A 24,852-nucleotide genomic window follows, 5' to 3' on the forward strand; every position below is an offset into this window, starting at 1 on the left:
CTTGAATTTGATATTGTTACTTATCAGTTGATTTCCCTTCATGAACTCCCTCTCATTGCCCCGGTTCTCAGTCACTACAGGGAAGGCATGATGGACAGTTGTGCGCAGGATGCTAACAAGGGACTGGATCCTGGTGTGTGGGTAGACATATGTCAAGTTGGGTTCCATGATGTCACTGGCTCGTAGTCTGAGGAAACAGAAATACAAGTTTGCTGCATGCATCACGTCAGTGACAGAAGGCTGGTGATGGACAAACAAGGAAACAAACCAGTCCCAAAACGAGATCCTGAAGGAGTCTGCCGCAGTTTAGCTCTGCCAGCTCCTTGTACCTGGGTGCTCACCTTCACTGCATTATTAGCCATGCTGGTACAATTGATTTTTTAATTTTAATTTTTATTTTTTAACATAACATTGCATCAATGATGCTCTATAGGCAAGGAAAAAAGTTCCAACTTATAACATAGAAAGTGTTTAAACACTACGGGGAAAAGACGACAGGTGGGAAGAAGATGAAATTCTGCAAAAAGCAAAGTCCAGTGAAACATCTTCACAGAGTTCTTGCTGAACCTCACAAATCTGCTCCTCAGATTTCCACCTGTCCACCCCTCCTCTGAAAGGGCTCCAGCACCCCTTTCCTGTCGCAGGCCTGATGCACAACTCCCAACTCCTCTCACAGCAGTCCTCCTCACAGCTGTTCCTCTCAGAGCAACCAGGTTCCTTGGAGATAAAGCATCATCTCCCCGCGTTACAGCTTTTCTTTCTGAGCAAGAACCCCACCACAAACTCTAACCCACAGCCCTGCCAAGAGAAGCAGCCTTACTTATCCATTTCCACCTCTGTTTCCCACTCCAGAAGAGGCACTCCTCGCAAGTTCACGTGGATGTCATAGATGCCTTTGTTGAAAAAGTCTCCCGTCCACTTGGCTACCTGCAGAGCAAATGGAAGGTCTACTGAGTTGTTGCTCCAAGTACAAGACTCCTTGGCTTATCACAGCCCTGGAAGGAACAAGAGATTCAGGGCCAGCACATGTTCGAGCAGTCTGCAAGAAGCCAGAACTAAGACCCTGCACTCACCATGAGGGTGATCATTATTGGGAGCCCATAGGTGATCTCGTTGGTGGATTCAATTAGGATGACGGTCAGGCTAATTGTCATACGGACCACTCCTCCCAGGAATGCTGCTGCCCCAATCAGTGCAAAGGTTCCTGAGTAGATGTGATCCAGACCAATGTAGCTAGGGTGAAACACAGAGCCCAGAGATTAGAATAACCTGACCAAGAGCTCAGTGTGTGTCTGCAGCACATCTCTCACACACGTACGCACACTCAATGCACCTTTTGAGGAGGTTGGCGACCAGGCGTCCAAAGGCAGCCCCACAAAGCAGTGATGGCACAAAAAGACCACTGGGCACAGAGATCCCGTATGTCCAGCAGGAGAGTAAGAAATAGAGAAGGAAGAACAAGGACAGTGTGACTGGGCTGAAAGTACCTGCAACACAAGAAGAATCATGACTAAAGGCACACAGGTCTGTCAGACAAAGACAGTAGTCTTGCACCATCCACCCCTCAGCTCACAGCTGGCTCATCTCACAACAGCTATTTAGTCTCCCAGTCCAAACACACATGAAGACAATGAATAGGTGAAAAAGAGAGGAAAAGCAGGCCTTTCTTCCCACGGAGGAGGCTTTCACCTGTTGTACTAGCAGTCCCCCAGAGCCATGACGGCCTGAAGATGTTCTTAGCCTTGTGGTTCTTATGACAAGGCTTTTTCAAGCAAGATGAAACTCTGAAGCCTAAGAATGGGATGGGGCACTGTCTCTTAGCTACTCACCATCCTGGTGGAAGAGCTGCAAGATAGCTGACTCCTGAGGGTTGAAGAAGAGTGTGGCCATGTCATTGTAGGTTTCATTCGGGCAGAAAAAAGTTTTGATGCTGGAATTCACATCCTCTGACACACTCTAACGCAGGACACAAAAGACATGAACAGTTAAAATTCATCCTCTCCTACATTAGCCTTTGTGCAGAATGGGAGTAACCCTCTGTAGAAGGCTGCCAGCCCACACTTTAGGAAGTTCAGACCAAACATCAATAGCAGAGATGGGGCCTGCAACATCAATAGGCTCCCCGATTCACAGCTTGAGCTGCTTCGCCAAAGTACGAAAGCACAAAGGGCAGCTTTCATTATTACCCTAAGCTCCTGCAACTGTCCATAGGCTTCCACTGAAGTTCTGTTATGTACTGCACGCTGTCAAAAGCTCATTATGTGCCTGTGCTTATCTGGAAGGTGAACAATATGATGGGGACACGTAATCTTCACATAAGATCCCTCACCTGCAGGCTCAGAGTGTCATTGCCACTATGACTGGTGGAAGAGATCTGCCGGCACTCCCCCAGAACCATGGAGGCTACAAAGACCACGACCGTGGTAGTCAACGACACCAGCAGGCTCTCCAAGACTCTGCAAGTACACAATAGAAACCATACACTGAAGCCCCACTCAACCCTGTGACCCAGTCCCAGCTCTGCACACCACTTCGATAAGGTTGCAAGAAGATGCAGTCAGCACAGCTTAACATCAGAAGCAGGGGACGCTGCCAGTCAAGCTGAACTATGACTTGGTTGCCAGGGATTGTATTAACTCTCCTTAATTGCCTGCCCCAAAAAGGAGCTATTTCTGCCCAGAGAACACATAGTAGTCACGTATAAAAAGCCAGAGGGAAGGGTTCAGTGATGAGGCTGTTCACATGGGAACGATGTTCTGTAGATCCTTACAGAGTAAAAGTCTAGACAGGACTGGACAGGTCGATGCATAGTCTCTCATAATCTCTTTTCTCTTCTAACTGCTGAAGTACACTTTTTTTTTTTAAACCTGGGCTTCTTATATAGGAATTGTCTAGAGCAAACAAACAGCTATTTTCCAGAATTACATGGCAATTCCCTCTCTAAATAGCACAGATATTAGCTCAGTTGTGGATTTAATTAACCAAGATAATAATAAAAAAGAAAAGAGAGTGGAATCAGCTATTCCTTCCACATCTGTTTGGACAAGACATAAAAAAATACCGCACAAAGACAAAGCTCTGGTTTGTTCAGCTATAGCCTTTATTATAAAGAGCTCCCTTCATAGCCCTTGTAAGGGGGGTCGCAGCTCTCTGTACCAGCAGAGTAATTACAAAAATGCAGAGGGACTGTAACATCTGGTTTCTGGTGTTCACTTTTAAGTTCTATGGAGGCTTCATTTTGTGATTTCAAAACTAATAGGTCTGGGATTTCCTCCAGTCCCTCTCACTGGGTCTTCTAGATTTATGCTTTTGCTTTGGGACACTGAACACAGATCAAAGATGCCTGCACAAACTCAAGAGAGCACAAATACCTGACCAGCTTTGGCTTGGGATGCACGTTCCGCATGCGGTACTTTGCAAGTCTCTTGTTCAAGCAGTTGAAGGTGGCTCCAAGAAGGCCTCCTACAATCCCCATCAGAATGAAGAAACCCAAGTCCACAGCTGTCCAGAGGTGGCATTTCTTATCAGACTCGGAGCACTACATGCAGAAAAGCATAAAAAAAAGCATTAAAGTAGTTGCTGCAGTTTCCTACAAATGATTCTGTCTCCACAGCAGGAGACTTTCAGCAGCTATGACCAAAGGGAAACAATTCTGCCTTAGGCTGTCAGGGTATTGCAGCTAAACATCAACTGCCCTTCTCTGAAATAGAAGCATGTATCGAAAAACCCAGAAAGAAACACTGAATTGACAAGAGACTGAAGCGGGGGAGAGGGGGGAAATAACAGCACTAAATCTTACCTTAAACTCCCCAAAGTTCAACAGCCCAGGGAGCTGGAAAGACCCCCAACTTCCAAACTGAATCCCAGAGCGGAAAAAATTCAGGGTGAAGGTGGCAGCCATGGAACAGAAAAGCTGAGAAGGTAAAAAAAGAACTAAATACTCCCAAAACTGAGATTGGCACAGTCAGATCTTCCTTGAGACTAATGCCTGGGGAAGGGAACCTCAGAGCCTCTCAAGCTTTAGGAAAATAGTCCTACAGAGGTTTAACACCCATTCCCTGCTGCAAAAGAGACCAGGGCTAGAATGAACCACCAGAATAATCTGATTTGGTTTCCCGCACAAGTTAGGAATTTCACCTAGTAGTTCTTTCAGCAAAAGCTCCTTCTTTTTTTTTTGTCAGAAGATGCTAATTTGTAGTTGCAAATCAATTACAAGGCACTAACACAGATTGTTTAGAGTTGGAATTGAGGTCTTTATTGGCTCTGAGAGAGTTGCTACCTTGGCAAATCCCCTGGCTCTTTTTAGGCCCACTGAGAAAGAGTAGACTAACTGAATCCCATCAACAGGACGTTTGGCATAAAAAAATGCAAAAAATATCATGAAATCCAATACATTTTAAAAATACTGTCAGCTTCATGAAAGTAGGCACTAGAGGCAGAGAAACTGGCAACCTGAAGGCACGCGGCATTGCTGCAATATAGCTCCCCAAGGCAGAGAAAAGTAGAAAGAAATCCAGCACCTGCCTACCCTGTCTGCTCCCAAAGGATCGGACTGCAAAGAGCCCAGGCACAAAAGCCCTTTCTCTCCCAGGTACACTAAATCTGCTGCCTACAGAGTTGCCCCTTAGTTCCAGATAGTACCAGACTCATCTCTGCTCTTGATCTGTAGCAATTCTGGAGCACTCAGAGCAGGCAACCGCTCTCCTGCCAGGGGAGCTCAGGAGGAGACATGGGATAATCTGAATGCCCTCATGGACCAGCGCTCCCAAAGGTCCAGCTCAAGGAAGAGACACACAGAAAGAGACAGAGTCATTACTCACCACTTTCCATGTAAGTCCCTGGTTCCAGAAGGAGGAACCTTCTTCCAAGCTGAAAAGAGTGCCCCCAATTGGGGCTCCAAAGGCAGCCGCAACCCCTGCAGCAGCTCCAGCAGATACAAAATCCCTTTTATCCCTGAAATGAAGAGGAAAACAATCTCAGTTTAACAAAGTAGAGCTCTGGAGGTGCTTACGTTTTGCAAAGTAAGAGACCATTCCCATTTATGGATATATCCCAGGGATACAGGAGTGACAGCTGGGAGAAGTGCTGGCCATGGCAGGGAACACCATTTATTTAGCAAGTCGTTGCAGCATCATGCTTTCTCTAGAGCACCAATACAGAGCAAAACTCTGGCACTACACAACTGCCCAGTATATGAGGAACCATCCCAAACCATGGGGCTCCAGCATCACTTGGAAGAACTACAGAGAGGGACGGGCAAGATTTTGTTCACATTCAGGTGGACCACCTTCTCTGGAGTATATCTTGGTCATAAGGGGTGAGTAACTGAGTTTGTTGCCAACAATGAAGCCATTTAACCATTCAGATTAAACGTTTTAAATGCGTAGAGATTTGCTGGATAGCACAAGAAAACATCAATGGACATGGAGACCAGAGCAGAGCAGCATGGAAGAGTCAAGTCCTGGTGTTGTCTTGCTGCAGAATGAAACTGCAGGACACTAGAGAGAAACTGAAAAAGCAACTGATTCATCCCAGCCCGCCACCCTTCTCCCAAGGAAGTCTGCTCACTCATCCTCCTCTCCCCTCCTCCACATCCTGGGTACAGTACCTGTCACTGCGGAAATAGGGAAAGTTAAATTGGATCTTCCTCAGAGAGATGCTCTGGAACTACAAACAAAGTAAAGATTTAGAAACATAGGAGATGGAAACTTACTCCTCACAGTACTGTTACAAAGCAGTGGTGTGACCAGGCCAGCGATCCAGGCCAGCACTAACCTGTGGCAAACCCGCACCCACGACAGCACCACTGTGAATCATTGGACCCTCCTTCCCGACAAAAAGACCTGGAAAAACAGGATTGATGAGGCAACACACTCCCCCCGCCCCTCTCCCTTGCTGACGATGCCAGGACATATCAGCTCACCTCACCACTCCCATGCCATGGCACAGTCCCCTGTACCAAGCCTGCAGCTCCTCTCTCTCCCCTCAAGATGAAGGAAGGTGCTGACCCCTGCCCCCTCAATCCCCCAAATGTTTGTGAAGACTTGCACAGACTTGGCACTCCAAGTGGGTGGAACCATTCAAAGACAGCTGTTACAAGGACTCTGAACTCTCCAAGTTACTTTGCCCTGCTGCCTAGAACATAGCCTCCTTCAGGCTGCTCTAGACAATGTGTTCTGGAGAACTGTCAGGTCTCCCTCTCAGACTGAGCCACAAAGAGCCACTTCTGACTAGCCCACCCAGAAAAGTACCTGTTCCCCCAACAGCCCTGACCCTTCTGTTTATTTTCTACTCTATATATGCATTCAGGGCTCATTACTCTGCTCCAGCCCATCAAAATAATTTTACTGGAAAGGCAGGAAAAGCCTTTTGTGCCCTATGTACAGCAGGGACAGCATTTTTCCTGCTTCAGTGATTCCTTACCCCAACAAGACCAAGACACGACAGCCCTTCTTACCTCCTGCCACACTGAAGAGCACTCCCATAGCTTTGCACACCACCGTCCGGAGACGCACAACCCCTGGAACCTTTACCCCGTTGAGGTAGCACTTAATTTCAGGAATTCCTGATCCAGCTGCTACAGGCTGCAGAAGAGAAACACCGGCACTGTGCTGCATCGATTTCATAGCTGACCAACAATATCTCATCAGCACAGCAAGGGACGAAGAGACCCTACTTAGCTAAATCAATTAGCGCTGTGAAGCTAGTTTGATGTCTTGGGGCAGAAAGCGCTTTCAGCAAGAAGGAAACTTCATACCCAGGACTTGGTGTGAGAGCAAAGGGAGGCTGTGTAAGGAGCAGCAGTGCACTTAAGTCTTACTTGGATCAGGACCAGAAGACTGGCAAGAAAAACAAAGGTCAGGTTGAACCCCAGCAGCTCCAGCAAGGACAAGGCAAGACAGCCTTTCTCAGTGCATTCTTCCACCGCTGCAGGGACAGTCAAGGAAAACAACAACATTCCCCCCACCAACACACAATCATTCCATGCTGTCTGGGTGTCCCACTGGCATCAGGAGCCAAGCCTACACTTCCTAATCCAGCCGGGGCAGATGACACAACCCATCAGGAAGCCAGGCCTCCTTTTCAGAGCTCAAGACTGAGCTACAAGGAAGGGAAACCACTCATTCTTTCAGGGATTAGCCTTTGCACAGGTACATGATACTGGAAACATTTCTTGTTTTCAAGGGCTGAATTACATAGGCAAGTTGAAAACTTGATTATCATTAACAACATGACTGATGGCAGAAGTCTGAGAGTCAGCTGTTCTGAGCAAAACATGGCAACAGAAAGGAAAAGGTCACTTGAGTCTAACAGGAACCCATACACTAGGTAAAAGATACAGCTTTGTACCACCCGGAACTTGAGCTGGGTAAAGAGCCGTACGAAGAAATCCACAAAGAGGCCCACCTACGAAAAAGAAGACAGATCTGCCATCAGAAATTACAACATACAAGTAACAAAGACCACCCTCTAGTAAGTCCTACCAGAAGTACGCACACATGGGAGGACAGGGAATGGAGAAGGCAAAAGAAGCATTGTTCAGAGTAAAGTAACTTCAGAAGCTCAGATTTGCTGCCTCCCTCGTTCTCACCGGGACAGATCCATCTTAGAATTATTCCTGAAGAGATGCATTTCAGAGTACTAATCTGGTAGCATTTTTAACACCCACAACATACTTCAAGGTACAGAGGAAAGCTGGTGTTTATCTGAGGCATACAGTCAGCAAAGCTAATTTTCAAACACTCTAGAAAGCACATGCAGTGAAGCTAGTACTGCCAAACGTTAAAAAAAACTAGTTCAACTGTAAATTGGCCTCCTTTTTTATGAAGTGCTCACTTTGGACAAGTTTTCCTGAACGCAGAATTTGCCAGAATACTTTGCAAAGAAAGCACAGCAAGATCTGAAAGAAAAAAAGGCTTCCTGGAAAACAATCTAGCAACAATCTAGCTGTAATTCCCAAAAGACAACTCCAGCTACTAAGCTCTCTGCTTCATGAAAGAGAATGTTTCCTCCTCTTTACTCCTCGGCCATTGACTTCTAACTTATTCCTGCTTAGTCTCCTGAATTTTCCTCATTCCCCAAACAGCATGACCCTTACCAGTCCTGTGCAGACTCCAATAGCAAAAACCATCACCCACTTCACTGCTTCGTATCTCTGGGCTTTCTGTTTAGGAAGAGGATAAAAAAAAAAAAAAAAGCCAAGTCAAAGCAACATAGAAATAGGGATCAGAAAAAGGCAGTTTTGGACTCCACAGCTCAACTACAGCTAGAGTGCTAAAATCAACAGAAGATCAACAGAAGATGATGACAACAGCAAACTGAAAATAGGGAACTGAAAGTGCTGAACATCTCATTCAATTTAAACCTGAGGATCAGAACAGATGCTGGGAGTTATCTCCACACATTTCTATTCTTTTAATAGAGAAACCAAGAGAGCATATAGAATTTCTTTCATAAAGAAGAAAAAAAAAAACCACAAAACTTCCCGCAGTAGAGAGTATCTAGAATCATAGAACGGTTTAGGTTGGAAGGGACCTTTAGAGACAATCTAGTCCAACCCTCCTGCCATGGGCAGCGACTCTTTCACTAGATCAGGTTGCTCAAAGCCCCATCCAACCTGACCTTGAACATTTCCAATGAGGGAGCATCCACAACTTCTCTGGGCAAATTTCTCTGGGCAATTTCCACAGTTTTAGCTCTCAAGCTAATGAAAAAGAAAGAACAAGGTCCTACCTTGTTGTCCATGCTCTCCAAAACTTCCAAGTATGGGTCATTGATACAGCGATCATAATCCAAGCTCTGAAAGAGTGCCAAAAGGTCAATTTAAGAGAATCGGCTGCAACAGGTTGTGCAAAAAACTATGGATAGAAGACCTTGTTAAAGATTACAGAAGTCATTACTACCCCCACAGTAGGTTTTGCAAACAACAGTAAGAGAAAAAACTCCTGGAAAAAACTTCATTTAAATATTTCCAGCAAAGCCAGACCCTGAGAATCAGGAAGTGAAAGAACAGACCAATTTCACTGTCCAAGCTGAGAGAGAGAGGGAAGCAAACAGGAACACGACTGATTAATACAACTTTAATTTAAAGAAGTCACATTGTACAGATTTAGATTTTACTTCTTTAAGTGCCTCCAATTTGACAGTGCAGGGGATAACATTAGATCTTTATATTTAACCTCTCACTACAACAGGAACACTAGATAGGAATTCCTCTCCAGATGAACAGCATCAATTCTTAAGCTTATCACAGCAGGGAGTTAAAAGCAATATAGAGTTGCCCAGTTGCACTCACAAAGTACCACTAGCTTCTATCTACATCAACTTCACCTTTTCAAGCAAGCAGTAACAGACTGAGCTGGTGACACCCATGCTGACAGCAACTGCTCTAAATAGCTCAGGGCCACCATACGGACATGCAAAAAGCAAAAATCTCCTGTAAGAAGCAGGATCTGATAGATGGGAAGATCTGCTGTGAGCCAGCATGACATCAGAAACAGCAGTAAGGCAACAGTGACCAAGTAGCTACACATGCTTTTACAGTCATGAGGAAACAAGACCACTCAAGCCTCTAAATCTCACATTAAAAAGTGGAACAATGCAGCAGGCTCTGAAAATTAATTTTCTCAACAAGAGTCTGACTTAAGCAGCAGATGTTCAAGCTCTACTCACAGGACTTTAACCTAGAAATGTATAATGATGAGGAGCAGTTCTTTGCAAGTGCAGCAACTCTTGGTATTTCTGCTGGTGCCAATGCAATCTAACTAGTGATGCATTTTGAGTACCTGCTCCATTACAAACTCAAACAGATCTGTAGCTCTTTCCACGTTAACATCACAAGCCACTATCAGTTAATGTCCCACCTCATAGTCTTTGCGTGGAAGGATCTCATCCTCCTCTTCATGAGTTTCTCCTAGGATTGTCTGCAAAACAAACGTGGGAAAGGAAAATTATCAGTGGAATTAACGCACGTACAGGTGCTCATGAACGTTCATCGCAAAGCCAAAATTAGGGAAGACCTATGCCACTACCACTTACAAAGGCAGAGTATGGATTACCAGACCACCATTTACTTTGGGCTAACTGTATAGGGTCTTACCTTAAAGCCTACCCCTCAGCAAGAATACGCTACATTACTTCTATGTGGGAGCTCCCCACAGCATAGTAAAGCAGAGTACTAAACCCACATCCCAGCTTCCTTCACAGCAACAGGTTACAGGGAAGCACAGGACAAGAAACTTGCACAGATATCATTCCCCTATGCCGGGCAGCTGGAGAGAGCCCCTGCCAGAGCCACTCCCCTCTAATGGCTGCAAGGGGTGCTGTACCCGGGAGGGGCAGCAGCGCAGGCTGAGGCACCGGCCACAGGAGCTGGGATGCCAGGCCCAGCCAAAGCAAACGTTGTCTGGGGTACCGGGACAGTGCGGGCCGAGGCACTGGCAGCAGCGGCTGAGGTACCGGGCCCAACATGAGGAAAGAGAGCGGGAACGCGCTAAGGTACCGGGCCCAACATGAGGAAAGAGAGCGGGAACGCGCTGAGGCACCGGGCCGAGAGCCGGCTGAGCTACCGCGCCCTGAGGCGCCGGGCAGAGCACAGGCTGAGGTACCGCGCCCTGAGGCGCCGGGCCGAGCGCGGTCTGGTGCGCTGGCACCCAGGGCGACGTACCGCGCCCCGAGGCGCCGGCACCGGGGGCGGAGGTACCGGGCCCGGTGCCATAGCAACGCTCAACGCCCCCAAGAGCTGCCCGCCCTCAGGCGCTCCCCAGAGCCGGCGCGGCGGCGGGGCCGGGCCGAGGCCCGGTGGCGGGGCTGCCGCCGGCAGGCACGAGGCCGGCGGCGGCGGGGGGCGCGCGGGGCCGCAGCCGTACCAGCTCCTCGGGGGTGCGGCTCTCCCGCTCGCCGCAGCAGCGCGGGCAGCAGCAGCAGCACAGCCCGGACCCGCACCCCGCCATCTTCCGCCGCCACCGCCCCTTCCCGGCCCCACCCGCCGCGCCGCGCCGCGCGTGACCCCGCCGCGGCCGCCGCCTGGCCCCGCCCCCGCCGGGGCGGCGCGGAGGAGCTGAGGTCGCGGCGCCATGTCGGAGAAGGGAAAGCGCGGGGCACCACGTGACCGCCCCGCCCCGGCCGCTCTTAAAGCGCCGCGGGATGGGGCCGCCCGCGATGCGCAGCGCCTAGCACCGCCGGCAGGTGAGCGGGGCCCGGGAAGGGGGGCCCCATCCCGCCCCCGCCGCTGGGGAGCCCCCGCGGCGGGCCGAGCCGCGATGCGGGGCCAGGCTGCCGCTGCGTCCGCGGCCCGGTCTGCGCGCCGGCCGCTTCGGGCCGAGCCGCGCTGCGCTCCCAGCGGGTTCAGCTGAGGTGAAGGCGCGGTCGGGCTGCAGCTTGATCCCCGCCCGGCCGGCCCCGAGCCCGGCTGCGGCGCAGGGACACCCCCCCCAGCGCTGCTGGCTCCCCTTCTCCCCCGGCAGCCCGCGGGGGTACTGGGCTCCCCCCCCGGGCCGTTTCACCCCGGCCTTTCCGTGCCGTGCCGCTGCCCCATCAGCTGCCCCGCTGGCCAGGCAGTAGATCCAGCGGCGGGCCCCTTGTCTGCCCTGTAGGGCTGTCAGCCCGATGCCACGGCCTAGGACAGCAAGGCCCTGGACAAGTCCCTTGTGAAGTGTACGTCTGTGCAGACGAGTTTAGCTTGGGTGGTAAAACTAAGCTGAGGAGGATGCAGATCCCCACGCTGCGTGTGTGGGTGTCAGCTCAGGCCTGGAAGCAGTAAGAGTACCCTACAGCAAAGCAAATGGGCACATCCATGCTGATCAGCATCAGTGTGCTGGGCCACAGATCTTTGCTCTGAGCTCTGCAGCGTTGTAGAGACAGAGGAGCGGGAGTGCTGACCCATCGGAGCTGATGGGCGTTTAAGATTGTCTTATTTGCAACTGGTTTTGGTGTTTAGAAAATCTTTTTGCAATAACTGCAAGCTTCTGCCAGCAGATCTGTGATGCATCTGATGGTAAGGAAACCGTTCCAAATGCTGCTTGTAGACAAAGGTGGGGTCTTTCTGCTGTCTTTGTGGTTCTAGGTTGCCAGTAAGATAAGGACCTTTCCTCAACAGCAAGTCTCATCCTATAGAGACATTAATATGTGAACCCTTCCCCTATGATGGGTGTTAAATCTCAAGTGGAAAAACACAGGTCCTTTGACTTGCCTACGGTGCTGTGGCATGCTTGCTAGAAGTGAGATTTTGGGAGTTGACTGCACGTGATTTTGCGCCGCTAGCTTGATCACCAACATATGCTTTGGGATAATTCTCCTAGATTAGTGCCACGTGGACGTCAGGCAAAGTCCTTTGAGAGAGAGCTTGGTCAGGGCTGTTACTGTGCACCCAGTTGCTTTTGCTTCACTTGTCAATGGGTCTTTGCTACTGATCTTTACCGTGGCCCGCTATGTTGGTACACAAGAGATTTAAGACTCCCCTCCCAGTTCCTCTTGGCAGCAGAAGGCCTGCACTCCATTCTCTCATCTCCTGCCAGCTGGAGAGGTCCCCAGGTGGTAAAAGTAGACTTTCTCCCAAAGGGTTTTGCTTGATTGGCAACTCAGTGTAAACAGTAGAAGATGAGTTCAAAGTCTTCTTGGATGACCTAAACCCACAGAGCTTATGATAAGGACAAAGTGCGTGCTAGCTCACGCAACCATTTCCTCCAAAATGGGCTGTGATGTTACGGAACGCTCAGACAACGTGCTGCTTTCCAGTGATAATTTTACGTCCTGGCAGGTACATAGCAAATAACGCAGATCCAAATTATATGGTAGCTCTTCTCTAATTATCTGTAATCCCTACCTAATTATTAAAGGCATAGGGCGAAACACTTTTGGGAGTTGAGCATCCTAGACCCACTCGTACCACTGACTTGCAGTGCTGTTTTTCTTTCTGTGAAGCCAAGCAAGCACAGCTCATCATGTTGCAAGGCAGGGAGAAGGGGATGGTCTCTGCTGACCTTGTTTCCAAGCAGCCACAATTGGTGAGGAAAGCAACATGAACAGCGTTATCTGGTAAAGGAAAGAGCTGAGCGTGTGCACTCGGCACACACAGTTGTCTGTGGAGATGGTGTGTCTTGTGAAAGAAGGCTAATGGTTAGAAATGCAACTGTCTGATGCCAGCAAAGACAAAACAAAGGATGGTATTTGTGGGGATGGCCTGATCAGAGGGGATTCTTCACTTTTTTCTGACATAGGAATAGTTTGTGCATTCTTGTGTACCTGCCCTATTAGCACTTGCTCTTCTACCTACACTGTAAAGAAGCATGGTCTTTTGGGAACAAACAGAATGGAAACTCTGAAGATGGACACAGTCCAAGAAGCAGCTGCTGTAGAGGAAAAAAAAAAAAAAAAAACAACAAAACTGCTGGCATGTCCAGCCCAAAGCCACAAGATCAAAGAGGCCCTCACCTGATGCACGTGGGTATCATGGCTTGCTAAGTTGTAGTCAGGGCAAAAGTGATGTTGACCTGACTCTTCTGAGAGCCAAATTTGACCCAGCAGGCACAGAAGAGCTGCATCAAAGTGGCATGAAGCCATCTGCTGTGTTATTTCTCTCAGCACTATCTAAACACATGCTTTTTATTGTGTTTTCACCAGATCCCCCACTACAGCTTATAGCGAGGGCTGGCAAAAGGGACTGCTTGATGATGATTAACGTTGGGTCTTGGCATAGGCTTCTTTTTCATCATCTGCTGCCCACCCCAGCTGTAACTGCTTCTTGCTGAGATCTGTGTCCTGCCTTGTACCCACTGTGCTCCTTCTGTTCCGCTCCTCCAGAGACCTCACCATGGTCAATGAGACCCAGCATACCTGCAGTGCCAGTTCCAGCTCCAAGTCTGATGGTGGCAGCAGTAGTGGGAGCGAGGGCTCCAAGGACAGCTCACGCTGCTCCACCCCTGTCCTCGATGCTGACCGTCATGAGCGACTGCGGGAGAAGATGCGCCGGCGGCAGGACTCTGGAGACAAGTGGTTCTCCTTGGAGTTCTTCCCTCCACGTACAGCCAATGCTGCTGTCAATCTCATCTCCAGGTGAGGGCTGCAAGGTGGGAGAGGGGAGAGATGAAGTGTCTTTGGTGGAGGGCTGGGAAATAGTTAATGAGGCAGGCTCTGCCCCATGCTCTGTCTCCCCTTCCAGGTGACGAAGCAGGTAGTGGGGCTGTGCTTTCCTGCTGAGGAGGGTAATGGACACCAGGTAACTTGTCTTCCTTGGAGGCCCTCAAGAGTTAAGTGTCATGGTGGGGTTACTGAGGGGGCCAGACTGTTTCCCCCCTCCCATGCTCTGTGAAGATGGAGCAACCCCACTGTCATGCTCTGGGGCTGAAGCAGAGTGCTGGGGGACAATAGAGCAGAAAAGTACCTATTAAAAGCAGAAAATATTACTTGATGGGCAGTGTGCCAAAGTCTCTGGAACAGAGACTCCCACTTGCTTTCAGAATCATCCAGCCACTATGGTTTGTGCCTCTGTATTACTGAGGACTACAGTTTTAGCCTCTGAGATAGGTGTCCCCATCTACATGCTAAATAAAAGGTGATAGTTTTCAGCAGAGCTAAAGGTTATCCTGGAGCCCAGTGGGGAGCCCTGGGAGCCACCATGTACTCACCTGGAGGAGAAGAGGGAGTTTCATAACTCTTTTTGTAACTACTGTATGCCAGTGCCAGGTTTACTTTAAACAGAAGCGCCTGTTCCAACCCAGGGCAGGAGAGACACAAGTTAGGGGAGCCTTTGTCCCTTCTGTTAGGCATGCTTGGGAACACAACAGAGATCTGTTCCATCTTTTCGTATTTGTGGCCTCTGCAGTTAAAGCTGGGAAGAGGGGGTTGCAGCATAGTCTCCCATCTCAAAAGGAATGGGACTTGCATTGCTGTCTATCAGAAGGCATATTACTCTAGTAGAGCATGCTGGGAGGAAGTTTATTCTACAGAGAACACTTAAATTGCCTCTTCTTCAAAGAGATTGTAAGCTCTTCCTCATACAGCCTTAAAGGATGACTTTCCTTATTTACATTGCCCACTTGCTAAACTCCTAGTTCAACACTTTTCTTGGTCTCTCCTGCTGCTGTCATCCAAGTTCTCTCTGCCTGTTGCTGGCATTCCAGCAGTGAGCAAGATACCCCAGGCACAGAGAGGGGAGTTGGCTACCTGGTAGGCTAACACAGCTCTAAAATCCACAGGTTTGACCGCATGGGAGCAGGTGGTCCACTCTTCATTGATGTGACGTGGCACCCTGCAGGGGACCCAGGATCTGACAAGGAGACCTCTTCCATGATTATTGCCAACACTGCAGTCAACTACTGTGGCCTGGAGACCATCCTGCACATGACATGCTGCAATCAGACCAAGGATGACATCACAGGACATCTGCAGAAGGCCAAGCGGCTCGGGTTGAAGAACATCATGGCACTGCGTGGAGGTGACTCCTTTTGTCCTATGATGCATAGGGCTGAGGCTGTATTGCTATTGCGTTCAATTCCAAGGTAAAAATGGAGAAATAAGATTTAGAGGCTCCTTCCGCTGCAGGAATTTGCTGCAGGAATGTTGAGACTGCATTTCACCTGATCCCTTTATTAGCAGTTCCTCTAGCTCAAGGGTAGACAAAAGGAGTCCATGGGTAAAACTGCAGACTTGGGGATTTCAGCTTTGTCTTCCTTTTGATAGCAGGAGGTTTTTACAGATCTAGCAGATCTGAGTCCAGCAAACAGTTGGAGAGAGCTGTGGATTTGTTCTCTTTTCAGATCCTGTCGGTGAGGAATGGGAGGAAGAAGTAGATGGTTTCAACTATGCTGTTGACCTGGTTAAGCACATTCGCAATGAATTTGATGATTACTTTGACATCTGTGTGGCAGGTAAATGTCTTTCATTACAGAGTGTGGGGTAGGGTCCAAGATAGGGAAATCAGCTCAGCAGTCCCTCTCTGGACTTGGGCTGTAAGTGACAGTACAATCAGATTGGCTACTTTCTAATTTCTAGTGTGTTGTCCTGACCACCAGGGCTTCACTTTTCTCCCCCCTTTTCCCCAAAGGCTACCCCAAAGGTCATCCTGAAGCAGAGAGCTATGACGCAGACCTGAGGCACCTGAAGGAGAAAGTCTTTGCTGGGGCAGACTTCATCATTACGCAGCTTTTCTTCCGATCAGAAACCTTTCTCAAGTTCATGAAGGACTGTCAAGCCATTGGCATCACCTGCCCCATTATTCCTGGCATCTTCCCTATACAGGTGAAATCGAGTAATTCTGGTTCAGGGGAGGGAATAAGGATCCAGGATATTAGGTGTTTGTGGGTCAGGGCCTGAGAGAGGTCTATAAATATCCTCCACAAAATTTCTGGGAAGTGAGGGTGCTAAATGTGATAAATCTGTAGGTGGTTTGCCAAATTAAACTCTTAGGCATGTAACAATAAGCTTAAAAGGTTTTCTGTGCCCATATGGCAAAAAGGGCTATAAAAGACAATGGTCTACCAGTCCTAAGGTGTTAGTCATCACTGTCAGCATGCTGGGCTCAGGCAACAAGTAAAGAAATGGGAAGAAATCACCTAAAGTGACATGACCAGGACTGTGTTACCATCCTAGAGATGGGGCCTAGGAGTAGAATCCAGGAGCCCCAATTCTAAATCTCCTACCACAAAATCGAGACCAAGTACCTGTGTTACTGGGATGTCAGAAAAGGGCCTTGGAAAAATGAAAATCCCCTGCATCCTCATCCAGGGTTACCACTCCCTGCGCCAGCTGGTGAAGCTCTCCAAGCTGGAAGTGCCTCAAGAAATCAAAGATGTGATTGAACCCATCAAGGACAATGATGCAGCTATCCGGAACTATGGCGTGGAGCTGGCAGTGTCTATGTGCCGGGAGCTGTTAGATAGTGGCATGGTGCACGGGCTCCATTTTTACACCCTCAATCGGGAAGTGGCTACTACCGAAGTCCTTAAGCGCCTAGGCATATGGAAGGAAGACCCCAGGTGAGCAGGATATGCTGGCTTCTGTTAGTTTCTTTCACATCCATCCATCCCATCTACTGAAGGCTCAAGCAATGGATGGGTTGGCACCTCTCCTCTGCCTTTTTTTTTTTTTTAGCACCTTTCTGCATTTAGAAATTCACCCTTCCTGCAGGTCTCTGGCAAAAGCTGGGAGGAATAGAGGGGACAGCTGAAGGAGGAATTTGTTTTAGTCAAGTGGCTTTAAAAGTAGCCTGTTCTGGAACTTTAAAAACCTAAACTCTTAGAGCTGCCACTTGGAAGAAACATGTTTTTTGAGGTCTGTCACAACCCCTCTTACAGGCTAGGTGCTATGTAAGCTCCTGCTGTGGATTTCTAGGGTTCTCTGCAGCTGACAAAGGGAATGCGGACTTCTCTCTGAGTCCACAGGCTTCAGCATAGACAAGAGGAGGCAAAGGAAAATGGATAGCTGTTTTTTCTTCTTGTTAAAAATAGCTTCACACAGTGCTTTTTCCCTTACCTCATCCAATTTCAAGTGTCAGTCCTGTACTTAACCATTTAATAGACACCTACTGAGCATCCTGTGAGGGAACTGAGTGAGAAAAGATTTTCCATAAAGGAAGGAGAGTTTTCTGTCCTACTTCTTGACAAACAGAACTCTTCTCAGCCCCTGTTACTTGCTCTCCCCAGAGGCAAAGTTCTCCAGGGGAAGGGCTTCCAGCCTCCAGTGGAAAGTCAGCAGAGGAACTGTGTTAATGTCTGCTCCTCCCATGCAGGCGGCCTCTGCCCTGGGCAGTCAGCGCTCACCCCAAGAGAAGAGTGGAAGATGTTCGACCAATCTTCTGGGCCTCTAGGCCAAAGAGTTACATCTATCGAACTCAAGAATGGGATGATTTCCCCAATGGCCGATGGTAAGCTGTCAGTGAGGTAGAGGTGTGGTATGAAAGCCTGCTCCACAGCTGGTCTCTGTCATTAGTGGGTGTCCTGGGCACACTTTGGGCTTAACTGAACAGGTGTGGCTTTCTAACAAAGCGGTCCCCAGTTGCTTGGATTTGAATGAGTTGAGGAGAATAGCACCAAGATGTCGAGGCTTTTGGTCTCCAGGTGGATTTTGCTGGATACTTCTCTTCTTGGGTGGCTGCCTTCCTGCATCTTCCTCAGTGGCCTGTTAATCCTGTATCTGCTCCCCTTACAGGGGTAACTCCTCGTCTCCAGCCTTTGGAGAACTGAAGGACTATTACCTCTTCTACCTGAAGAGCAAGTCTCCCCGGGAGGAGCTCCTGAAGATGTGGGGAGAAGAGCTGACTGGTGAGGAAAGTGTCTTTGAGGTGTTCACGTGTTACATCACCGGAGAACCCAACAAGAACGGGCACAAGGTGAGTGAGGGCCCAGGAAGGGATGGTCAGTGTGGTACAGACAATAGCGTATATTCCGTCTTGCTCCTGGTACCACATTGTTCTTCTAAACAAGAATTGGCACTTCCCTATCCAAAAGGACTTGCTGAGATAGTGGCTGAAGGGAATCCAGCAGCCAGAGCTAGGGCTCAATGTAAAAGAAAAGCTGCTACGGCATAACAGGACCAGTACCGATAGACTTCAGTAGTCATTCTTAGAGTTGAGGATATCCTGCCCCTTGAACCAAACCTGGGAATTCTCTCCTGAAGCAGGTGTGTTTGAGACCATTAGGGCACTTCCGAGTTCCTTCAACATCCAGATGGTAACCAAAGGGTTGTTACATCTATTGTGAGCCATCCTTTCTCCTCACGGTAGGTTACGTGTATGCCTTGGAACGATGACCCTCTTGCTACTGAAACCAACCTTCTGAAGGAGCAGCTGGAGAAGGTTAACAGACGAGGAATCCTGACCATCAACTCCCAGCCAAACATCAATGGCAAACCATCCACAGACCCCATTGTAGGCTGGGGGCCCAGTGGGGGTTATGTTTTCCAAAAGGTACTGCACTACTCTGGGCTAGGCAGCAAAGAGTTATAACCCAGTTTGGACTCTGTTGGGTAGGGAGGTCCTGGGCTTTCACCCAGATAATCCTTCTGCCCGCTCCTTATCTTAATGCCCTCTTGCTGAGATGAAGCAAAGCTCCTTTGGTGTCTTAAGAGACAGACTATGTCATCTCTATGGCTTACTTCATAGCTGTTTTCCCCCACCTCAAAACATCTGTTGAACATCTATAGAGTTTCTTGGTTTTACTCTTGGCAAGTAATTATTGGTAACTTCTTTCTAGAGCAGGGCCATGAAGTTTTAGATACAAACACGTGCCTGCCCACTGCATCTGATCTCATTCAGTGATGCAGGAAGCACCTAGGTTTTTCATAAAATGAGAATCAATGAGGTAGTATCTCTACCACCCAGCTTCTCGTGGTAATAACTGGGCATTTAAAAATTCCCCTATCTGTCCTTCTCTAAGAGTGAGTTCTCCACCAATTGCCCCCACCCCACAGCATTACTGCTGCGCTGTTCAGACACCTGCCAGGTTCCTCCTCTGGCCTGCAAGCAGTCTTATCCGCCATGCCTGCCTCCTCCTGTCATGCATTTTCAGGCCCTAGAGCCTTGCCACTAATGGCTGTGATAGGAATCTCCCATCAAGGTAAATGCCAAGCAAGTGGCTCATAGTAGGAAACAAAGCAGCCTTGTTCAAAAGGGATCCAAACCGCTAAAGCCGTGAGACCAGCAGATGGCAAATGCAGTTATGTTTTCAAAGGAAAAAATTCCCCCGAGGTGAGGGGAAATCCATCATCTCACACAATAGCCAGGAAATGGGGGGAGGGGAAGCAGTTGTTGGGAGCAGCCAAGCACAGAGCAGCAGTAGACCGAGCAAGTACAGAATTAGGTTGTACGAGCATACAGGGAGAATTGTGAATAAAAGATGAGGACAGGGAATGGTAGGGTGCTTGGGAGAGCCCAGCTGAGACCCCTGACTTCTGCTCCCACCAGACTGGGCTGCCTTGGCAGGACACTGCTGTTCACAGGGTATTCATGTAGAATAGAGGTCAAGCTCGGCCCTCTTCCACCCACTCTACTCTGCCTGGCACAGACTGCTTCCCAGGCACAGCAGTTGTGGTGACGCTCTCTGGAGCTTGTTCCAGCCTGTCTACGTGGGTGCAAAACAGGAAGCTTGTAGCTTTCTGAGCTGGCTGCTCCTGGGCTGTTACCGCTGCTCTCAGCAACTTACTGAGAGTTGTTGTGTCTGTGAAGTAAGACACAGCTCCCTTACTAATTTACTCTGCCCTTTGCTCAAGCCTCCTCTGTAGTACATGTTTCTGGGAATGGACATACAAGTCTTAGGCTGCCTGGCTTCCAAGCAGCCCAGACTCCACAGCTGTCCTCTCGGTGGCCTGTATTTGTCCCAGCCCTGCCATGAGTTAAGGGTCTTACTCCTTCTCTTTCCCCTTCCCCCTCCCTCCCTGTAGGCATACCTTGAGTTCTTCACCTCCAGTGAGATCGTCACAGCACTGCTCAAAGTGCTGAAGAAGTACGAGTTGCGAGTGAACTACCACATTGTCAATGTCAAGGTAGGCTGTTGTTTACAAGACACTCCTGTCACCACCTTGGGAGAGAGGCAAATATCAAAGATTCAGATATCACTATGAACAAAGTGGGACATGAAGGCTGATGAAGGGAAGGGAAAGTGAAGCAAGTCAGCTGTGATGTGCAGCAGCTGTCTGATCTCTTAACAAGGAGAGGGTAAATGCCCTTGTTCCAACTCAATCCCTCCTCCAGCAGTTGCTTCAGAAAGGTTTTCCTTCCTTTGGCAGGGCCAGAATATCACCAATGCTCCAGATCTGCAACCCAATGCTGTCACCTGGGGCATCTTCCCAGGCAGAGAGATTATCCAGCCCACTGTAGTGGACCCTGTAAGCTTCCTCTCCTGGAAGGTGAGTCCTCCCTCCCGCTGGATACATTGCTGTGATGCCCTGGAAGTTCAGAGTCTGGTTTGTTTTTAGTCTGTGACACCTCTCACAATTGAATACTGCTGTGGTATTAGCTTGCAGAGGTCCAGGTATTGCTCCTCCTGCTCCCTCAGTGTAAGAACTTTGCTCCGGCAAGAGCTCTTCACAGACACCAAGTGCCCACTACCAGGAGGCTGGGGAGCTACCCCTGTCCCTGCACTGGCCCGCAGAGCTCTGGGCAGTAGCTCTCCCTCCCCTCCTCTTACACGCGCAGAGGCAGTATTGAGCCGTTTTACTGCAGATGGGTCTCCTTCCAGCTCTGGATGGTAGTTCAGGGCACTTCCCCCTGACTGGAAAGCATGCGGCTCCTTGCTCAGCTCTTGCCATTTTTACTGAGAAGAAACAGGCCACAGGCTGGCTAGGCATGTGTGACACTGGTTGTCCTAAATGAGGCAGGATGAAAATGCAGCTCTCCAACATGTGCATTACACCACTACGAACTTTTATTTTTTCCCGTTGGCAGGATGAGGCCTTTGCACTGTGGATCGAGCAATGGGCCAAGCTCTATGAAGAGGAGTCACCCTCTCGCATGATCATCCAGTACATCCATGACAACTACTACTTGGTCAACCTGGTGGACAATGACTTCCCACTTGAAAACTGCCTCTGGCAGGTTGTGGATGATACTTTTGAGCTGTTGAACTCTCCGACTCAGCAGTGAGAATTCCTCTTCTAATCCCTACTTCCTCCTTCCATCCACTGACTGCGGGGAAAAAAAAAGCAGCTCTTGTGCTGCTGGTAGACCACACACTCCTAAACCCAGTGACCAGGCTAGCTCTCTGATCTACCCACACTACATGCTCTTCTGTGCCCAATAAAGAGGCTCCTTGACCCCTTCTCACTGAACAATAGCCAGAACTACCTGAACCTCTAAGCTGAGGCTCTAGGCTGAGCTTGAAGGCCAGCTCTGCAGCATGAAGAGGTGTTAATCATGGCTATGTTGATTACAGTATCAGGAGAACTTTTGTGCATCAATGTGAAAAAGCTCAGCGAGATTCTGGTAACCTTCTCATGCCAGAAATGCTGCCCTGGGGGCAGAAACACTCCTGTCAGCAGTGCCTATGCAAGGAGATGTTTCAGCGGTTACCAACCCTGAAAAGAAGCTCAAGTGGCTTTTACATTGCACTCCTTTATAACTGATTGTATCAGGCTCTCTTTTGCACTCACTCCAGATGAAGGTTCACATTTTCTCCCTAACTTTTCTCCTTTTATTATATTTCCTGTTTTCTTTTTAATAGGAATATGTGAATTTCACTTCTGGATGAAACTGAGTAGGAATCACACTATTTCTTAGATTAAGTACAATAAAATATGCAAATACAAATGTCTCTTGTACTAGGCCATACTTTTGTAAGTAGCAAAGACTCATGTTGTTTGCAAAATGATCAGCCTAGCACAAGGGAAAGTTAAGAAAACCAATTTTTTTATGGGGCAGTTCTGCCTTCACTTTCAACATATGCTGCAAATAAAGTATGGACAAAGCTGCATGGTAGAGCAAAGAAAGCTTAAATCCTAGATTTTACCAAAGCAACCAGCTACCACCTTTGGCTCAGTTCTACAAGGTCACAGGAGGTGGGGTGGTCCTTTTCCAGTGCCTGTAGGGAAAGATAGCCTATCGTTCCTGACCTAATGACTCTTAACAGCCTTAGGCCCCACAGCATTGAAATAAGGGGTTAGGGGAGCTATGGAGGCTGCTTTGTGTACTTAACAATCCTACAAAGCTACCACAGGCTAGGAAAACAAGACCTTGGGGCAGTTCCCAGTGGGATTTCAGGATCCCTGCCATGCTCTGAGCATCTCTTTCAAGCAAGCAAGGAAGAAAAGCCTTTTCCAGATTCTTCAGACCCTCTCATTACAGCTGTCTGAGACTGGGCTCGTATATCCAGGGTAATTACAGGGCATCAATCACAGAAGCAAGTAATGGGAAGGTTGGGGGTCAGACACGCCTGTCTTGCCTCAGCAAAGCTTTTGGTGCTCAGCTGTTCCCAGCAGGTTTCTTCATCCCTAGCCCATTCAGCACAGAAAGGAACCAGCAGGAAGCAGTCAAGAGGTTGGCCACCCACTGAAAGGCTTAATGAAGAGCTGATGGACCTAGACAGGGGGAGGAGGTGGGAGCCATGTGGGAATCCCCCCCCGGGGGAAAAGCCAAATCTAAAAATAAAGACCTGTGTTCACACCTATCGAGGACAGTCCAGGCTTTGGAATCAACAGGATGTAGCATTTGCACAGGCAGACTCCTGCTCATCTCTAAGACGGATGTGTTTGCTTACTCCCCTGTGTGACACTAAACTCCTGTCCAGGAAAAATCACTGGGTAAAGGGAGAGCATATAAGGTGGTTTTTTGACCTTTAATCAGAACTCCAGCAAAATCAGGGTCCAGAGGAAAAGGGAACGCAGCCTCACAGCAGAAGGGAATAACTTCTCAATTTGTGCCTCTAGGGAGGTAGGATGTCAGTCCTTCAAAGAGGACCTTTCACTAGGTACCATCTCTTCCTGGTTGTCCTTTGGCTGTCATGCTTCTGGCCTGCAGCACTGCTTTTATCATGCGAGCAGAGTGTTCACTTCCTTGATTGTGCAGGACCAGCTCTTTGTTGTGACAGCCAGCTGTATCCTCCACGTGTCCTGAAATGAGCAGCAGCTGCAGGCAGGCCCCCACCATTCAGCAGCGTCCTTTGTCCTTGAGCTGGAATGCCGTTAGCTGGCGCCACCTTCCAAAGGCCTTAAACAGTAAAGTGGACAAATCAAATACTCAGGTTTCCCTTGAGAGGTTGCAGCCACTCTCATAGTACCTGTAAACAAAGCTTTTCCTCTAGCAATGGCTATGCCAACTGCCTCAACCATTCACTCTGAGCCCTTCCCTGTCTCCCCTATGTTCCTGTAGCCAGTAAGTGAAGTGCAGAGTACAAATCAATGTGAGAAAAGGAAGACCAATGCCCCCCTCTGCCCTCTAATTTCAGTACTTGCTCACATCTCGTTAGAGGACCTAATCCTGCATAGATCTTTGGGAGGCAGGCAGAGGAGCAAACTGGCTATTTGAGCTCTAAGGCTTTGCCTGCTCACTCAAATTTATAGCAATTTGCCTGCCCCTGGGTGCAAGTCAGCACAGGCTTCCTGCACCAACGTGGAGCCTGTGTCTTCCTTGAGTGGGCTCTTGAGAGGCAGGGGATTAGTGGATTAACATCTCTGATAACAGTGGGGAAGGGGGCACATGTCAGGGAAATTGACTGCTGACACAAAGCTTTGAAAAACACCCAAAGATGAATCCATATAAAGCTGGATGCTATTTCCCTTTGTTATGGGCAAGTCCCATTCCCTTCTCCCTAAGCAAGTGCTTTGTGCAGGGAAGAGAGATACAGGGAACACCAGTTGTCCCTTTGGGGTGCTTTTTGGTCCACTGAAGTCCACAGAATTAAAACAGTCATAAATGCTTACCTGAGATAGCAGGCTCCTGGCTTCCTCCTCCAAAAAATTCTGCACCACACAGCTTTGCAAATGTCGTCGTCTCCACACCCTCCAGGCCTTTTCTATCAGCCGCTGCTGGTCCTGCCAGGAAAAGAGGCAGTATACAGATTAGTTGGGCTCTGGCAGGCACTTCCCCCTAGTTCCACCTTGCTTCCAGTTGCTCTCCTGGTCCCTCTTGGAATGACTTTGCATTGGTAATGAACAAAGCTGACTACTAACAAAGCTCTTGCTGAACTACTGTCTCCTGCGAATACTGTGACTTAATTAAAGTCACAGTACCCTGGGGAAAGGACAGTGCCCCATCAATGCTCCAGCACAGCTCCTCAGTGACTATGGATGCGCTCAGAATCACAGAATCTGAGAAATAGAGGTTGGAAAAGACCTTTCAGATCATTGAGTCCAACCGTAAACCTAACACTGCCAAGCCCACCACTACACCGTGTCCCCAAGCACCTCATCCAAACGGCTTTTAAATAC

General features: G+C 48.8%; 3 protein-coding genes across 12 annotated transcripts in view; 1 reads left to right on the top strand and 2 right to left on the bottom strand.

The window, feature by feature from the left end:
• CLCN6 (chloride voltage-gated channel 6) overlaps positions 1-13,913 on the bottom strand; it is a 79,646-nt gene extending 65,733 nt beyond the window's left edge. For 2 of the 5 annotated variants that reach the window (XR_012778336.1, XR_012778337.1), the window contains exons 1-18: positions 10,869-11,074; positions 9,864-9,923; positions 8,734-8,799; positions 8,099-8,164; positions 7,341-7,407; positions 6,821-6,927; positions 6,458-6,584; positions 5,776-5,843; positions 5,609-5,667; positions 4,821-4,953; positions 3,800-3,913; positions 3,372-3,538; positions 2,330-2,456; positions 1,830-1,956; positions 1,334-1,487; positions 1,074-1,233; positions 821-927; positions 1-187 (exon numbers count right to left, since the gene is read on the bottom strand). Coding sequence is in view for 3 of the 5 variants with exons in the window: in XM_075520698.1 (XP_075376813.1) it covers positions 1-187; positions 821-927; positions 1,074-1,233; positions 1,334-1,487; positions 1,830-1,956; positions 2,330-2,456; positions 3,372-3,538; positions 3,800-3,913; positions 4,821-4,953; positions 5,609-5,667; positions 5,776-5,843; positions 6,458-6,584; positions 6,821-6,927; positions 7,341-7,407; positions 8,099-8,164; positions 8,734-8,799; positions 9,864-9,923; positions 10,869-10,952 (1,980 nt within the window). In the remaining 2 variants the exon portion in view is untranslated. Of the gene's footprint in view, positions 188-820; positions 928-1,073; positions 1,234-1,333; positions 1,488-1,829; positions 1,957-2,329; positions 2,457-3,371; positions 3,539-3,799; positions 3,914-4,820; positions 4,954-5,608; positions 5,668-5,775; positions 5,844-6,457; positions 6,585-6,820; positions 6,928-7,340; positions 7,408-8,098; positions 8,165-8,733; positions 8,800-9,863; positions 9,924-10,099; positions 10,469-10,868; positions 11,078-13,833 lie in introns of those variants that run through there. The other 3 variants (XM_075520699.1, XM_075520698.1, XM_075520697.1) reach the window with 3 other exon arrangements.
• MTHFR (methylenetetrahydrofolate reductase) lies at positions 11,078-22,232 on the top strand. 3 transcript variants are annotated; one of them, XM_075520702.1, is made up of 13 exons: positions 11,106-11,187; positions 11,939-11,995; positions 13,801-14,052; positions 15,195-15,433; positions 15,756-15,866; positions 16,043-16,236; positions 16,723-16,973; positions 17,726-17,860; positions 18,145-18,325; positions 18,719-18,901; positions 20,374-20,475; positions 20,719-20,838; positions 21,377-22,232. In XM_075520702.1, the coding sequence occupies exons 3-13, from the start codon at positions 13,811-13,813 to the stop codon at positions 21,572-21,574; spliced, it is 1,956 nt and encodes a 651-aa protein (XP_075376817.1). In that variant the 5' UTR covers positions 11,106-11,187; positions 11,939-11,995; positions 13,801-13,810; the 3' UTR covers positions 21,575-22,232. The 3 variants fall into 3 exon arrangements, with proteins under 3 accessions (XP_075376816.1, XP_075376817.1, XP_075376818.1); XM_075520701.1 differs by lacking the exon at positions 11,939-11,995 and having other exon boundaries at positions 11,078-11,187; XM_075520703.1 differs by lacking the exons at positions 11,106-11,187; positions 11,939-11,995 and adding an exon at positions 14,159-14,215 and having other exon boundaries at positions 13,915-14,052.
• Positions 13,920-24,852, bottom strand: part of C18H1orf167 (chromosome 18 C1orf167 homolog) — a 28,688-nt gene continuing 17,755 nt past the window's right edge. For 3 of the 4 annotated variants that reach the window (XM_075520696.1, XM_075520695.1, XM_075520694.1), the window contains exons 19-20: positions 24,346-24,456; positions 23,242-23,632 (exon numbers count right to left, since the gene is read on the bottom strand). In XM_075520696.1, the coding sequence (XP_075376811.1) occupies positions 23,573-23,632; positions 24,346-24,456 (171 nt within the window). In that variant the 3' untranslated portion in view covers positions 23,242-23,572. Of the gene's footprint in view, positions 14,060-23,241; positions 23,633-24,345; positions 24,457-24,852 lie in introns of those variants that run through there. The other variant, XR_012778335.1, reaches the window with a different exon arrangement.

This window comes from Mycteria americana, chromosome 18, assembly GCF_035582795.1.
Source record: "Mycteria americana isolate JAX WOST 10 ecotype Jacksonville Zoo and Gardens chromosome 18, USCA_MyAme_1.0, whole genome shotgun sequence".
In the NCBI taxonomy this organism is placed as follows: domain Eukaryota; kingdom Metazoa; phylum Chordata; class Aves; order Ciconiiformes; family Ciconiidae; genus Mycteria; species Mycteria americana.